This window comes from Trichoplax adhaerens, genomic scaffold (assembly GCF_000150275.1).
Source record: "Trichoplax adhaerens TRIADscaffold_5 genomic scaffold, whole genome shotgun sequence".
NCBI lineage: Eukaryota > Metazoa > Placozoa > Uniplacotomia > Trichoplacea > Trichoplacidae > Trichoplax > Trichoplax adhaerens.
In genome coordinates, this window is record NW_002060947.1 from 5530134 (window position 1) to 5544722 (window position 14589).

At 34.5% G+C, this 14589-nt stretch overlaps 2 protein-coding genes across 2 annotated transcripts; one reads left to right on the plus strand and one right to left on the minus strand.

The window, feature by feature from the left end:
• Positions 1-2743: 2743 nt before the first annotated feature.
• TRIADDRAFT_56655 (uncharacterized protein) lies at positions 2744-3993 on the plus strand (the record flags this gene model as incomplete). The annotated part of the gene is made up of 4 exons (XM_002112498.1): positions 2744-2830; positions 2971-3207; positions 3448-3513; positions 3715-3993. The coding sequence occupies 4 exons, from the start codon at positions 2744-2746 to the stop codon at positions 3991-3993; spliced, it is 669 nt and encodes a 222-aa protein (XP_002112534.1).
• A 6481-nt stretch (positions 3994-10474) lies between these two features.
• Positions 10475-14005, minus strand: TRIADDRAFT_56656 (uncharacterized protein; the record flags this gene model as incomplete). The annotated part of the gene is made up of 1 exon (XM_002112944.1): positions 10475-14005. One exon carries the CDS (start codon positions 14003-14005, stop codon positions 10475-10477), a length of 3531 nt encoding a protein of 1176 aa, XP_002112980.1.
• Positions 14006-14589: the final 584 nt, after the last annotated feature.

The window sequence follows — 14589 nt, forward strand, 5'->3', positions numbered from 1 at the left end:
TCACGAATTGTGTTTAATCCAAATAATTACGTGTAAAATGTACTAGGTTCAAATATTTAAATTTATCGATTTTGTTCATGCAGTCGTTTATAGAGCATTTAAATGTACTTTCGTATACGATAATTCTCCCAGCCACGATCAAGTGTCCTACTTTAAGATCGAAATATTTAATGATAGTCCTTATACTGCACTGTAGATAAACGAATACGGCTTATTTTTCTTCGAATGTAAACATTGATACTTTAAATTTGTAGCTAATCTCGAAACGTAATACTATTCTAACAATGTTTATGTAATGATAATATAAAAGTGTTTATATTGATATAAAATATTTATAATTATTATGCCTTACAACTGGCATTAATACTACTTGCGATAGGTATTACAGAAGCAGGTAGCCCAGCCTAGTCTAGCTTTGGCCCTAGCAGGGTTCAACCATAGAGGTTCTTCTTACCGGTACTGCATCTCTATGATATTAACATAGCACAACAGCTACATTATACCATATCATATTTTGCTGGCATTGCTTTCTGCACACTGTACTTCTGTGCAGAACTACGTACTTTACTGTACACTGTACATTACAGTATACCATCAGAGACTACTCCATCAAAAAAATGCTCACCCTGACCTAGAAAGAGAAGGAGGGTTATATCGCTTTACAGGGAAATAGCGAAGCCATTCATGGATTGTAAAGCGACGAAGAATTTATAATTTATTATAAGTTTGAATTAAAAAGGCATGAGAATTTATTTTTGCTAAAATTTTATTCTTACATAGTATTTTGAGCTTATGATAGCAAATATTTTACGTTAGCTTGATAGATTGTTGTAAAATTTCATTTAAATAAATATTTTGGCGTTAATTACTACTTCCTTTTTAATACAGCATTCTATACGGTGTTCCCTAATCATTCTAACTAGCATACTAGACTCTATATTTCTACACTACAAAGATTGTTTCTGTTTTATCTATTTCGACTTTTAACTGTTACAGGCATTTTGAAGAATAATATTGATTTACTCTCAGTATTAATTCTTAATCTACATTACTATTCGAAGCATCGAATGCTGCTGATTCGGATGTATAAGAATAAATTCAGTGCGTTCGTGAAGAAAGAAGATATTCCAAGATATTCTTTAAGAAGTTCAGTATAACACTGTAAGTCGACGACATCGAAATTAACCTTAAATACACAAAAGTCTTTCAACTGCCCTCGTCAAAGCTACTGTGCTGTACTGTAAAAGATACTGCAATTAATGTCTCACACTTCTCAACATCTCAATACTTGATTACTCTGCTGATGTACGTGATATCCTCCGCTAATATACTTAACTTTAATTTAAACCTGGAACCAAATCTAACCTAATAGCTAGTACTTACTACCTCCAATTTACCCCCAAATTGATCTTGAAGTAGTCCCTAATCATAAATTAAAAAAGTCGCAGAAAAAAACATGTTTTAAATTTAAACCGCACAATCTAGGTACTGCTGTACTGAGAAGTAACAGTTTAGATAAATTGCAATAGTTTTTGAAATCACTGTGATGTAAACTAATTTAAATTGCCTGTAGACCAATAAACTAAATTGACTTTACAAACTACTATTAAACTGTCGATGTGAGATTTCTTTTTATTGACTAATTTTCGCGCACTTATTTTTGTCATGCATTGCCTTCCGGTATGAACTTTTAAATTGTTGGTTTTGCCTTAATGCAAATCTATAAATATAGGAGTAGAATGTAATAGATTTAATGGAAGACTTTCCCTATTTTGTTACATCTTCGGGAATCAATGATGCCAAAGTCTTTGTTACGAATTGTGTTAAATCCAAATAATTGCGTGTAAAATATACGCCGGTCAAATATTTCAAGTTGTCGATTTTTTATTTTTCATGCTGTCGCTTATATAGCTTTTGTATACTCTATTACGATAATTTTCTCAGCCATGGATCAAGTATTTGCTTTTAGTTCGAAATATTAAATAGCATTCCTTACACTATAGGTGTTTAAAATATGGACATCAAGTTATTGTAAGATGCGTATACGTATGGCTATTGCGTGCACTATGACAATCCTGTATAAGAACTTTCGTCATGAATGATATACTAGAATAAAATATTGCTTGTTATTTTTTAATATGTGGTATAATAGGTTGGATAATAAAGTCATTAGAACAATCGCAAATAACTTATTTGGTTTACTATTATTGTACACATGTACCAACATTAGTTCTTCATCATAAACAGCCTTTACAATACAGTATACGCTTGATTGAATAGCTAACCGAAAAATAAATTAGGGCCGATATCGTAACGTTTTGTTCAATATATTCTCACGATAGCTTCTTGATGTCGATTTATAACTGGCATATTCTCTGTTAGTGGTAAACTCAAATGTATAAAATAAAAAAACCGAAATCAATGTGTGGGTACATTGTTATCATTACATAGTCTCTATCGCCTGTCTATTGGCAATATTATGATAATTGTTCATTCATTCTTACAAGATCATTATTTGGCATTATTATTTCGATTGAAATAGAACAGTTATTGTTTTTACAATATTACAGTGAGAGCCACACCTAAGTTTCTATAGTCTATTTCCAGTTGATTTCAAGTAATTTAATATTGATCAAACGACTCTTGAACTATTGGGAACAGTCGAAAGTAGTAGAATATAAGTGCCGCTAAGTGTACATCTGTCGTCAGTATCATTTTCGCATAAGCGTTCTTACATGGCGTTATGAGTACTCAAGAAATCGATTCATCAGAACTACCTAAAGTTCGTCAACTAGTTAACCAATTTTTATCCATTTCAATTACCCATCAGGTAAAAATATGTATTACAACATGTACAGTAGTATTATCACGTAATCAATTTATTTACAAGAAGATTGTCATCGTTAACGAGCTCTTTATGTACTGTATGCTTTATATTTGCTATCATTTTTTTTTCGGTGGGCAATGTAGAAGAATAACTCTATAGATGATAAAAATGAACTAGTTATCTATACTACATCGATCGGTATTATACGGGAAACTGCACAAGACTGTCAATTAGTTCGAAGTATTCTTCAAACGTTATGCCTGAAATTTATCGAGAAAGATGTTAGTATTCATCCGTTGTATTTAAAAGAATTATATGAGCGAATTGGTACCGTTAAAATTAAACTTCCTCAAACTTTTGTTGGTGGCCTCTACGTAGGGGTAAGTTAGCTATTGACTAATGTTAAAGGATAATACGTATATGATAATAATTTAAGAATTTTAAAATGAAAGTACGGTAGGTTCGTTCACTTTATAAGACAAATTTTTATATTGAAAATCGGTTAACAATTTATGAATATGAAACTAGTATCTTATCCTCTTTGTACATTGGATGAATACAGCCGATTTTAGTAAGCAAATAGCTAATTGTTTTAATCCTCATCCACGAAAATATATAAGGGGGCAAGTGCTGTTGAATCGTTGAATGAATCTGGAAAATTGCGCGAACTAACGACCAATTTTGAGGTAAGCGATTCATAGACTACAGCAATTACCCAACCTTGAGTAGTTCATTTCCATTCATGAATCATTTATAATTCAGAAAATTGTTTCAATACCTTGTCGATATTTTATTTCCTATCGTCCACTTTATAGTTATTATCTTTTCATGGCTTATTAAATAGTTTCAATTATTAACTAACTATTGGATGTTTTATACGTTTGTAGAGACAAGGTGCAACGGAAATTAATTGTGCATCATGTTATGATTACCGTTTTGTACCATGCCACTCGTGCCATGGTAGTCGACGGAATAGAAGTTCCTCTTTTAATCGAATTGCTGAACTGAAATGCGGTCAATGTAATGAAAACGGATTACAGCTATGTCCACAATGTTCTATCCCAATGCGATCAAGGGCTAATTCAGCTCCAAAGCGTCAATTTGAGAGTGAAAAACATTACAATTTACAAGTACCATGTACTAATTATACACTCAAGTTATCATAGCTTATTAAGATTAGGAAGTTGATTAGTTTTTCAATCTCGACCTGTACCAAAGAGTAATTTCCGACTGATGATTACCACGCAACCTACCTCGACGCTAACAAATTGGTATCTATTTCAATTTGCAATTTACAGATACTTGTATATTGTGTATAAAATGATAAAAAGGAACCATTTGTCGGTACTATCTCATGTATAGGGCGATTGTATGCAAAAAATGATGAGTACATTCATTCTCTTCTTAATCAAAGGAATGATTTACAATGATAAAAACAGCAAGATTTATTGTGTTTGACTTTGGAATACAAAATGGATTACAAATTGTAGTTATCAACGTATACTGGTTAAATATTATAGAATATACATTTTATAAAAGCAAGCTGAGCATCGCCATGCACGTACAGTACGTACATGTATCCATTTTTATAATTTTATCTTTTCAAATTGCAATCACTACTGTACACTATACCATTGTTGACTGCATTCAGAGCTTGGATATAGGATAATGATTAATTTTCTTGGCCTAATGGAATAGAAAGAGAAAAAGATGGCATGATCAGTTGATATCTGTTGTCACCACTGCATTGGTAATTATAGCTAGCAGAGTACTGTATGATAGCCCTTTGAAAATTGTCTAGTAGCTGTGTTTGAAATAAAGATAAACAAAGCATAAGCTGAATATGAAGTACATGCATGAGGCTATATGCATAATACTAATTGACATCGTGTATTGATTCACTATCAGGGTATTGTAAAAGCAATTCCATTCGTAAAGTATACCATGTTACTTGGAATAGATCGCCTAATGAAAGTATTCTGGTTGGGGAATGCATCCAATTACCTATCCCTATTTTGAAAATCGAGATTTTACTGGGAGTTGTTCTGGTTGAAGCTAGTGTACAACCATCACTAGTTTGTAGTTAGTGCAATGCCTTACAAATAGTAAGATTGCAGTATTTTGCGTTGCACTATTTTGCGATTGCAGTTTGAAATAGAATAATTGTAAACTACTACGATAGGAGATTGTAGCAATAGGTACGTTGTGGTGTTGATTCTACTGGTAGCAACGTGAACGTATGTCAACCGAAGAAGAAATGGATTACAAAAGTACTGTCCAACGAATGGCCTACTAGATCACCAGTAGTGCACCACCACTATACACTCATTCTAATCCTAATACGATTATGCAGTGAAAGGCGTATTGAAAATAAGCCCAAGTTGAGCGGTAGGTTATAGTGACTTTGAATACCTTTATCAGAAATGTCTTGCACCAGTCTGGTTACATAAGGTTTCATTCGCATCATTCTCTCATATCGTGCGGTGGTATTTTCTTCATATTTATGAACTTGATAGCCAATAGCCAGTCCAATCAATGTATAAAGGACATGCGTTTGTGGCTCTAAAAATAAATCAAGCATGCATTAATAGAAGTTACTGGAGGCCTAGGATAATGTATTGATGCCATCAACGATAGCGGCTATTGAATATGATGATATCCAATTGATTTTATCGTAAGCATTGACCACTGGCTACCCGGACTGCAGTGACCATGTCGACTGTGCACACTGTACTACTGTATATACTGTATGATGATAGCAAATCAATCTCCTACAATTGAACGCATCGATAGTTACTTCGAAATAGACGATGATGTCTTAATCCATTGCTAAAGCAAGCTACCCATATACCACCAGCGCCAAAAAAGAGAATGGTTCGCAGCATATTCACCAAGAGAAAGAAGAAATTGAAAAAGTGGCAAGATGGCGACAGCAGCACTGGTTCAGTGGTTGCGATCAGCCTGCAGTCTAGTGCTTTGGCTTGGACAGGCCGCGTCGAGACTACAGTACAGTACACTGTAGTCTGGACCTCTGTACTGTACAGTACAGTACACTGGACGCTGCACAGTACGCTACACTTTACACTGTACACTGTAGGCACTTTGAATACTGTACAGTACAGTACAGTACAGTACTGAGTACTGTACGTCGACGACTAAAAAGAATCACAGAATCTGTATGGCGTACAGTACAGTACAACCATTACCTTGATTAACCTGTACTGCTGTACAGGATGAGTACAGTACAACGGACCAATATACACTATTGTACAGTACTGTACTGTACAGTATAGTCTTCCAGAGCAGTACAGACGGTACCGTACAGTACTGTAATGTACAGTACAGTGTACAGTGTACTGTGTCGGTGAATACACTGTGCACTGTACACTGTAAACGAGCATTCTTATAGTACACTGTATGGACTCTTTTACGCCCGTACTGGACTCTACTGAATGGAGCAAACGTGAGCCAATGACTTTTGTACGTTGCAGTACTGCACTGGATAACTCGACTAAATCATCCATTGAAAGTCGAACATGCGACACTCTCCAGTGATGTAGAATGCAGCTCCAAATGGCTAACCTACTGTAGGCTAGCTGACCGCTGCAAAATGGCCAGATAAACTACTGGAAAGGCAATAGTTTCGTTATCCCTGCTACGAAGTAGTCACTTCTGCCAACAATATCGGGTTGACTTTATTTTTTACCTCGGCTAACTCATCTCTTGACCGTCCATTTTCCATTAGCTGATAGGCATACTGTACAGTACTGTCGTAATCGGCTTCTGTTCTGCGACCATAGTCTTTTCTTGCAGGGTTGTCATTTGAGCAAGTACTTTGCTACTATTTTACAACACATGATTCTATCTTGTAGGCATACTGTACTGTCGTAATCGGCTTATGTTCTGCGACCATAGTCTTTTCTTGCAGGGTTGTCATTTGAGCAAGTACTCTGCTACTATTTTACAACACATGATTTTATCTTGTAGGCATACTGTACTGTCGTAATCGGCTTATGTTCTGCGACCATAGTCTTTTCTTGCAGGGTTGTCATTTGAGCAAGTACTTTGCTACTATTTTACAACACATGATTCTATCTTGTAGGCATACTGTACTGTCGTAATCGGCTTATGTTCTGCGACCATAGTCTTTTCTTGCAGGGTTGTCATTGAGCAAGTACTTTGCTACTATTTTACAACACATGATTTTGTACGGACCACAGAATTGGCTGACTTGCAAGTCAGCCAATTACCTTTTTCTTCTTCAAAAGCCTCTGGTCTGGTCAAGGATTTACAAAAACAGAAAATGGTCTGGTCTGGTGCTACAGGACTGCATCAGACATGGCGCAGACAACTGCATTCTACAAGTCTACTAAAGTGTCCAAAATTGCACAACGTGTACAACAATCTTTGCAATAACAAACTGCGCAAACACACAATCCATCGGTTACGGATGCTCCTTCATAAGTCTATCGTTGGACTCGATTTTTATAGTACAGTATAGCAATAAGTTGGTTTTCCTTTAGTCAAGATCTCCGCAGTTAGCCAGGGAACCTGAAGAGTAGACAGTTTACTTTAGGGTCGATCACCAAAGCTCTTTTGTGATACCATCCTAAAAGTAGACGATGATGCTTATGTTGATCCCTTTGCCCACAGCTTACCACCTGACCTGGTCCTATCAACCTGGTCGTGATAACATGGACTACTCAAAAGAAAAAGTGAGTAGTCCTTGGTGGTAGCATGCCATGGAGACAGAATATTTTTTGCAAAGCATGTGCTAATGTACAATGTATAAACCGGATGACAATTATTGAGGAGTGGCTGCTCCAACCCATTCAACCACATCGGTAGTACTGTAAAATAGAAAGAATTCATGCCGATGGTGATCTCAATCATCCTACAGAGTGCGCAATCATAAAGAAAAGTCGTTAATTGACTTAGTGTTGTTGAATAGTCGCAGCATGTGCTCTCGCTACTACGTGTTGTCTGTCTTCTCTCGCATTTTATATCTTTCTTCTTTTTGCAGTAATCCCGCCCTAACTGCCCTGTCTGGTAATCCTCACGTATTCCAGCATTGCTGCAGGTGGGCACTTCAATGAATCAATCAATCACTTGTTTGCATCGCACTGTATCCTACATATCTGTCTATTCAAACTCTACTTCATCACCTTTTGCGTCTGTACTGCTCATGGAGTACTGCAGACATTCACCGACGCCTTTCTATTATTTAGATACCCCTCCAACCTAGCTTCTATTTACAACATTACAATCAGCCATTAGAGGACCTTCAACGAGACTATGTATGATTGAATGTCTATGGATCGGAGTGGCAGTCTTTGCTCATAAAGTACAAGGAATTTTCATTTGTAATTTACCGTTTGCCCATAAGAAGACATCCAGCTAGACGGCGTACAATTAAAAGTCAAAGTGACTGTTGTTCCTCATCAATTAAAAAATGGAGCTTCCTTTGGCCCACAAGTCACAACAGGGCGTTCAACTAGACTAGGCACAATTGCAAGTTTATGAGACGGAGTGATAGTCGTTTCTTAATCAAGGTTAAAATGAGCTTCCGTTGATAACATTCTAGTTACCTCGTATAGAAAGAGAGAGATTCTATATACAAATATAATATAAAATTCAGTATAATCAAGCAATCGGTGTACTAGTCGTTTCTTAACAAATTAAATTAATTACAGTACTGTACACTAAAAAGGAGTTTACATGGATAATATCATTTTGGCCCAAAAAGTCAAGGACTGAGCGATGCCAAGAGCTATCAATTAAACTACGGCGATTGACCGTCCCAATTGTCGATAGATCGGTGTAGCTATCATTTTATCGCAAAATAAGGGATTCAAAATGGAGCTGATTTATACAGTAGAACTGATCTGCATTCGGTAGTATTCTCAACTGCATGCGGTGAGACATCGTTACCTTCTCCAACGCAACAGTAAAAAAATTGCACTGTCTCATATTGCGAATATGCCACAATGTATCCTGCTATCATCTGTACTGAAATTAAAAGAATTATTGCAGTTTAGAGGCATGTGGTAACGCTATAGACAATCGCTCAGTATTGCTTATACACCTAAAATAATCACTTAATTATTGATAAATCGCCAAATTATTCTATCCCAAAAGAGATTTCGAGCTACAGGGATTGGCCCCTCCGTCAGAGTGATAATTATTTTCGTCATACGTGTAAAATCAGATTGAATTAAAACCGCCTGGTAAATCAAGCTGATCGCGGCCATGGCAATGAGTTCTTACTGTAGATATAGAATTATTCGTATAGCTATAACTACAACCGCCATACCAAATGTTTATGATTTTATAGCAGCGGTTACATGACGAAATGTGCCTATTCAAGACCAGTATTTCAGCGTAGATTGCACTGCGTACAATCAGCAAATTCTAGAACAGCACCCGTCAAACGTGATGAACTTTTTCTTTGCGATGTACAGTAACTTAGTAGTCCGCAGAATAAAGGTTAATACGCATAGTTCACTGTCCAACGACCATTTTGGAGCAAGAAGTTTCTCACAATGTTTCTGGGCTACTTTCAGCTACTTTATCATTAACTAAATGTGACCTAGCAACATATTAATAACCCCTTGCCTTAGGAAAATCTTCATTTTTGCGGATGTGACAAAATAATCTCCTTAACATTCATGGATGCTATAAATGTAATACAATTTCATTTTTATTTCCCTACTGCATTCGATCATATCGAATTGAGACTGCGATATTCCTACATATTAATAACCTCTTGCTTTAGGAAAATCTTCATTTTTGCGAATATGACAAATAATCTCCTTAACATTCATGGATGCTATAAATGTAATACAATTTCATTTTTATTTCCCTACTGCATTCGATCATATCGAATCGAGACAGCGATATTCCTACATATTAAATTACTAAAATATAATGATATGATAACTTCTTCTATTAAACGTACCCTGGGTTCAGTTTAGAAGACGAAATAAAACTTGTAAGAAGTATAAGAAATAATGCTTGCCATACTTGACATTATCAGTATAACATATATAAAATATATGCGCAACTTTGTGAGTATCAAGCAAGCATTTCCCTTTAATCAATTGCTTAGTTCCGTCAATATTCAATACAGCTTGCTATTGACTATCAGGGATATCTGAAAAAGCATGTCTAAATGAAATACGGGTATAGGCTACGAGAAGGGTGTTTATATCCTAATACAAGTATACAGTACACTATTGACTATGGCTGCCTTAATTCACAAGTCGGCTAGAAAAACTTCAAAAGATAAACACAAAAAGTGCGCCATCACTTTTAAAATATATCACACCGATGATACTAAAAAGGTTGTTTAACATATGCAACTTAAAATATCTTGACTTTATTTTGCAAATATCATAATAAAAATAGAAGCCCTCGTTCTACTGTATTATCTACTGTCTTATCATTTCCACGAATAAAATAGTTTCAAATGCACTATAATAGCTATATCGAAAAATAGGCGATATCATTGTACAATAAATTCAAATTAAAACATAAAATAAAAATGACTATACTGCCTCTATTGAATAATTCGGATAGAATCTTCATCATAAGATGTTATACTAGCTCAATGCGCATTATTCCTTGGAAACTTGAAAACACTGTTCATTAAGATTTACTGTTGATAATCTTGTTTGTATGGCGATGCTTGTTAAAACTTTTATGATGTGCTGGAGAAGGTCGATCGATTGTGATAGAAGGAGATGTTGTAGGCTCAGAGATATTCAAGTTTAACTTAGTATTAAAATCTAAAACAGAATCCTTCTCCTTCGAAATAGCATTCGTTTTAGTTTGGCAATTATCCAACCTTCCATTTCGCAATTTAACGGACTTGTCATACATAGTCTTTGCAGATTCATGGTTATTTTGCAACTCATAAATTGCTCCAAGATTATCGTAAGATTGGACAAGATTCGTGTCATCTTTATCCAGTAATTTTAGTTGAATTTTTAAGCACTGATGATGCATAGTAAGCGCATCTTCATATTGACCTTGCAATCGATAAACTAATCCTATATTGTTATACGATTGAGCTATTTCTAAATGATTCCCATCAGATAATATCGACTGTCGAATTTCCAACGCTAATTTATAATTTAATAAAGCATCATCGTATTTACCCATTCGATAACACAACCATCCAATATTATCATGGCAATCAATGACATCAGCATGATTCTTTCTACTTAAATTAGATAAAATTTTTGAATATTTTTGATATGCTACTACAGCTTGGTGATATTGATGTTGTATTTGATATATTGATATTATATTCAAGTAAGCATCTAAAAGTGCAGAGTCATTTTCTGCAGCACAGTGTAGTCGAATTTGAATTGATTTATCATACATAGACAAGGCATCATCATAACACTTCTGCACTTGATAGATTGATGCTAGATTGAAATAAAGCTCAGCACAATTCGTATTATTCTCACCATAATGATGAATTTGAATACTGAGAGCTTGCTGATACATTTCTACAGCTTGACTATATTGACCTTGTTGATTATAGACATAAGCGATATTATTATAAGATTGTAATAAAATAGCACTGTTATTTCCTACTACTTCCAACCTGATTTTCAAGGATTTTTGATACGTTAATAAAGCAATCTCATATTTGTTTTGTAGTTGATATGCAGTAGCAAGATTGTTATAAGTGGTTGCAACTTCAATATTAATCTCCTCTAATAATTGCAACTGAATACGTAAACATTTTTCAAACATGGATATTGCGAGATCATATGTTTCTTGATACAGATACACTACACCAATATTATTATAAGAATCCGCTACATCGAGATGATTTTCATTATATTTTTCCAATTTTATATTTAAGGATTGACGATGCATAGTTAAGCAGTGATGATAATCTTCTTGTAATCGATATACTAAAGCCAAGTTATTGTAGAATGTAGCAAGGCTGATATCATTTTTTCCCTTCAATTTTAATTGCATATTTAATCCTTTTTCTAAGCTTTGAATAGCTTCATCATATTGGCCAAGGGATCGATAAACTAAACCCAAACTATGATAACTTTCGGATAATTGTTGATGGCAATTGCCTAAACGGTTTTGGCGAATTTTTAAACATTTCTGAAGTATTGTGATTGCTCGATTAAGACGACCTAATGAATAATAACTTAAACCAATGTTGTAGTAACATTGAGCTATATCTAAATGGTCCTCATCTAAAATTTGTTCTCTTACTTTCAACGATTCTTGATACTGATCTAATGCTTCATCGTGTTGTAACTTTGCTGAATGAATTAATCCAATATTATTATAAATTGAAGCCAAGTGAAGATTATTGGATCCAAGAGATTGCAAATAAATATCGATCGATTTTTGATACATGGATAAGGCATCATCATATTGCTTTTGCTTGTAATAAACTAATCCCATATTATTGTACAAGCCAGCAACATCCAATTGATTAATATCAATCTTGCGATTATCTTGTATATCCATTGATTTTTGATAATATTCTAACGCTTGGTTATAATTGTCTTGTAAATAATGGATTAACGCAATAGCACTGTAGATGATAGCAACGACTAAATCGATTCCTCCCTCAGTTTGCCGTTTTTGTCTAATGGCAAGAGCTTTTTGCAACTTATCCATAGCCTCATCATATTTTGCAAATATCCGATAGACTAATGCCATATTATAATAGGTATCAGCAACATCTAAACTATCTTCACCTAATAATTTAAGTCGAATTTTCAAGCAATCACGAAATATAGACAAGGCATCCATATGTTTACATTGTAAGTAATAGATTAATCCAATATTATTGTAAGATGCAGCGACTAATAAATTGTCATTACCAAGTAATTTTAACTTAATTTTAAGTGAACGACGATGAGTAGACAAGGCTTTGCTATATTGTCCTTGTGCTTGATAAATTAATGCAATATTATTGTTAATAGCTGCAACATGGATGCTGTTTTTATCTAAAAATTTTAATTGATCATCCAGTTGTTGCTGGAGAATTTTGAATGCTTCATCATATTTTCCTTGAGATCGATAAACAAGTGCCATATTATTATAAAATTGTAAATTGTGTATGCAAGGTCCATCTGTCATTTTATCCAGAATTTGGATACATTTTTGATAGAGTTCGATAGCTTGATCATAATGACCTTGTAGATATTTTAACCAGCCAATACTGTTATAACATTGAGCAACAGCGTAACATGTCTCACCAATGATGACCCTATATGTGTTTAAACTTTGATCAATTAGAGCTAAAGCCTCATCATATCGACCACCATGGATATAAATATCAGCTAAAATATGATGAGATTGAGCAACATCTAGACTTTGATGGCCAAGAATTTCTTGTTGTATATTTAACGATTTCTGAATCATAATTTCGGCTTGTTCATACTTTCCCTGAAGTTGATAAGTTGTAGCAATATGATGATAGGAATCAGCAACCAGTAAACTCCGCTGGCCGGTAATGGAAAGATCGATATTCAACGCTTTCTGCTGAGTGCTTAGTGCATCATCTAATTTACCCTGCAATTGGTTGATTAATCCAATATTATGATAAGAACTGGCCAGATATAAATTTTCTTCTCCAAATAAACGACTAAAAATAGCCGAAGATTGTTGATGCATCAAGATTGCGTCTTGATTTTTGCCTTGATGGTAATAAACTAATCCGATGGCGCGATAAGTTTTAGCCATATCAAAACTGCACTCAGATTGATCCTGTAAGGCTTGAGATTGGATTTCTAACGCTTTCTCATGATTTACTAAAGCATCATGATATCGACCTTGTAAGCAACAAATACTGCCAATATTATTATAGCAGTGTGTTATAGCTACGTTATCTTCTTCATGAACTGATTGATGGAGTTGAAATGATTGTTGATAATTTTCCATAGCCAATTGATATTTCCCCATCATACGATTAATATGTCCTCGATGATCGCAGCAATCAGCAATTTTAATTTTATCGCCTAGCTTTGACGCAATCTGGTAAGATATTTCACAATATTTCAAGGCTTCTTCAAACTTGTACTGCTTGCAATGCGTTTGCGAAATATAAATGTAGCGATCGCAAGCCGTAGAGCCTTGTAGTGAATAATCTATTACTTCACTGTCTACTTTTTTGCTGTCCTTACCCATAATGTTTGATTTTTCAAGGCGAAAAGCTTTCTTTAAATTTAGCTACTTTCCAATTTATAATGGGCTTAAGTCAACTTAATGGATAGCAGATAACGCATCGAGTTGAATAAGTACTTTACTGTCCTTTAGTCAAGCTGGAATAACTATTATTTTTATGTTTCAAAATAGTTTGCTAGTGCTAGTTGAGATTGATGCTGATTCTTTATACAGTACTGAATTAATTCAATATTAATTTATTAATTATAATATCTTCGATAGTAGTTAGAACTACATAAATTCAACCTTTCACGCGCTAAACTGTAGCAATTGTAAGAGATTCTTTAAAAATATTGATTTCAATGCTGAGGTTTTCGTATTTTCTATAGTTGTAATAATTAATTTAGATGACGGATCGTAGCAACTAAAGATGCTAGTAGGTAAAGTTCTATTTCAAGGCTGATTCTTTATCATTTATCGTTGCAATTTCGGCTTATATAGCGATCGCATTGAATGCTTGATAAATTAAAATTTAATGCCGGTGCTTTCTAAATACTCGTAAAATTTCGACCAATGATGAGTAGGCAATAGTTGAAAATATTCTGCAA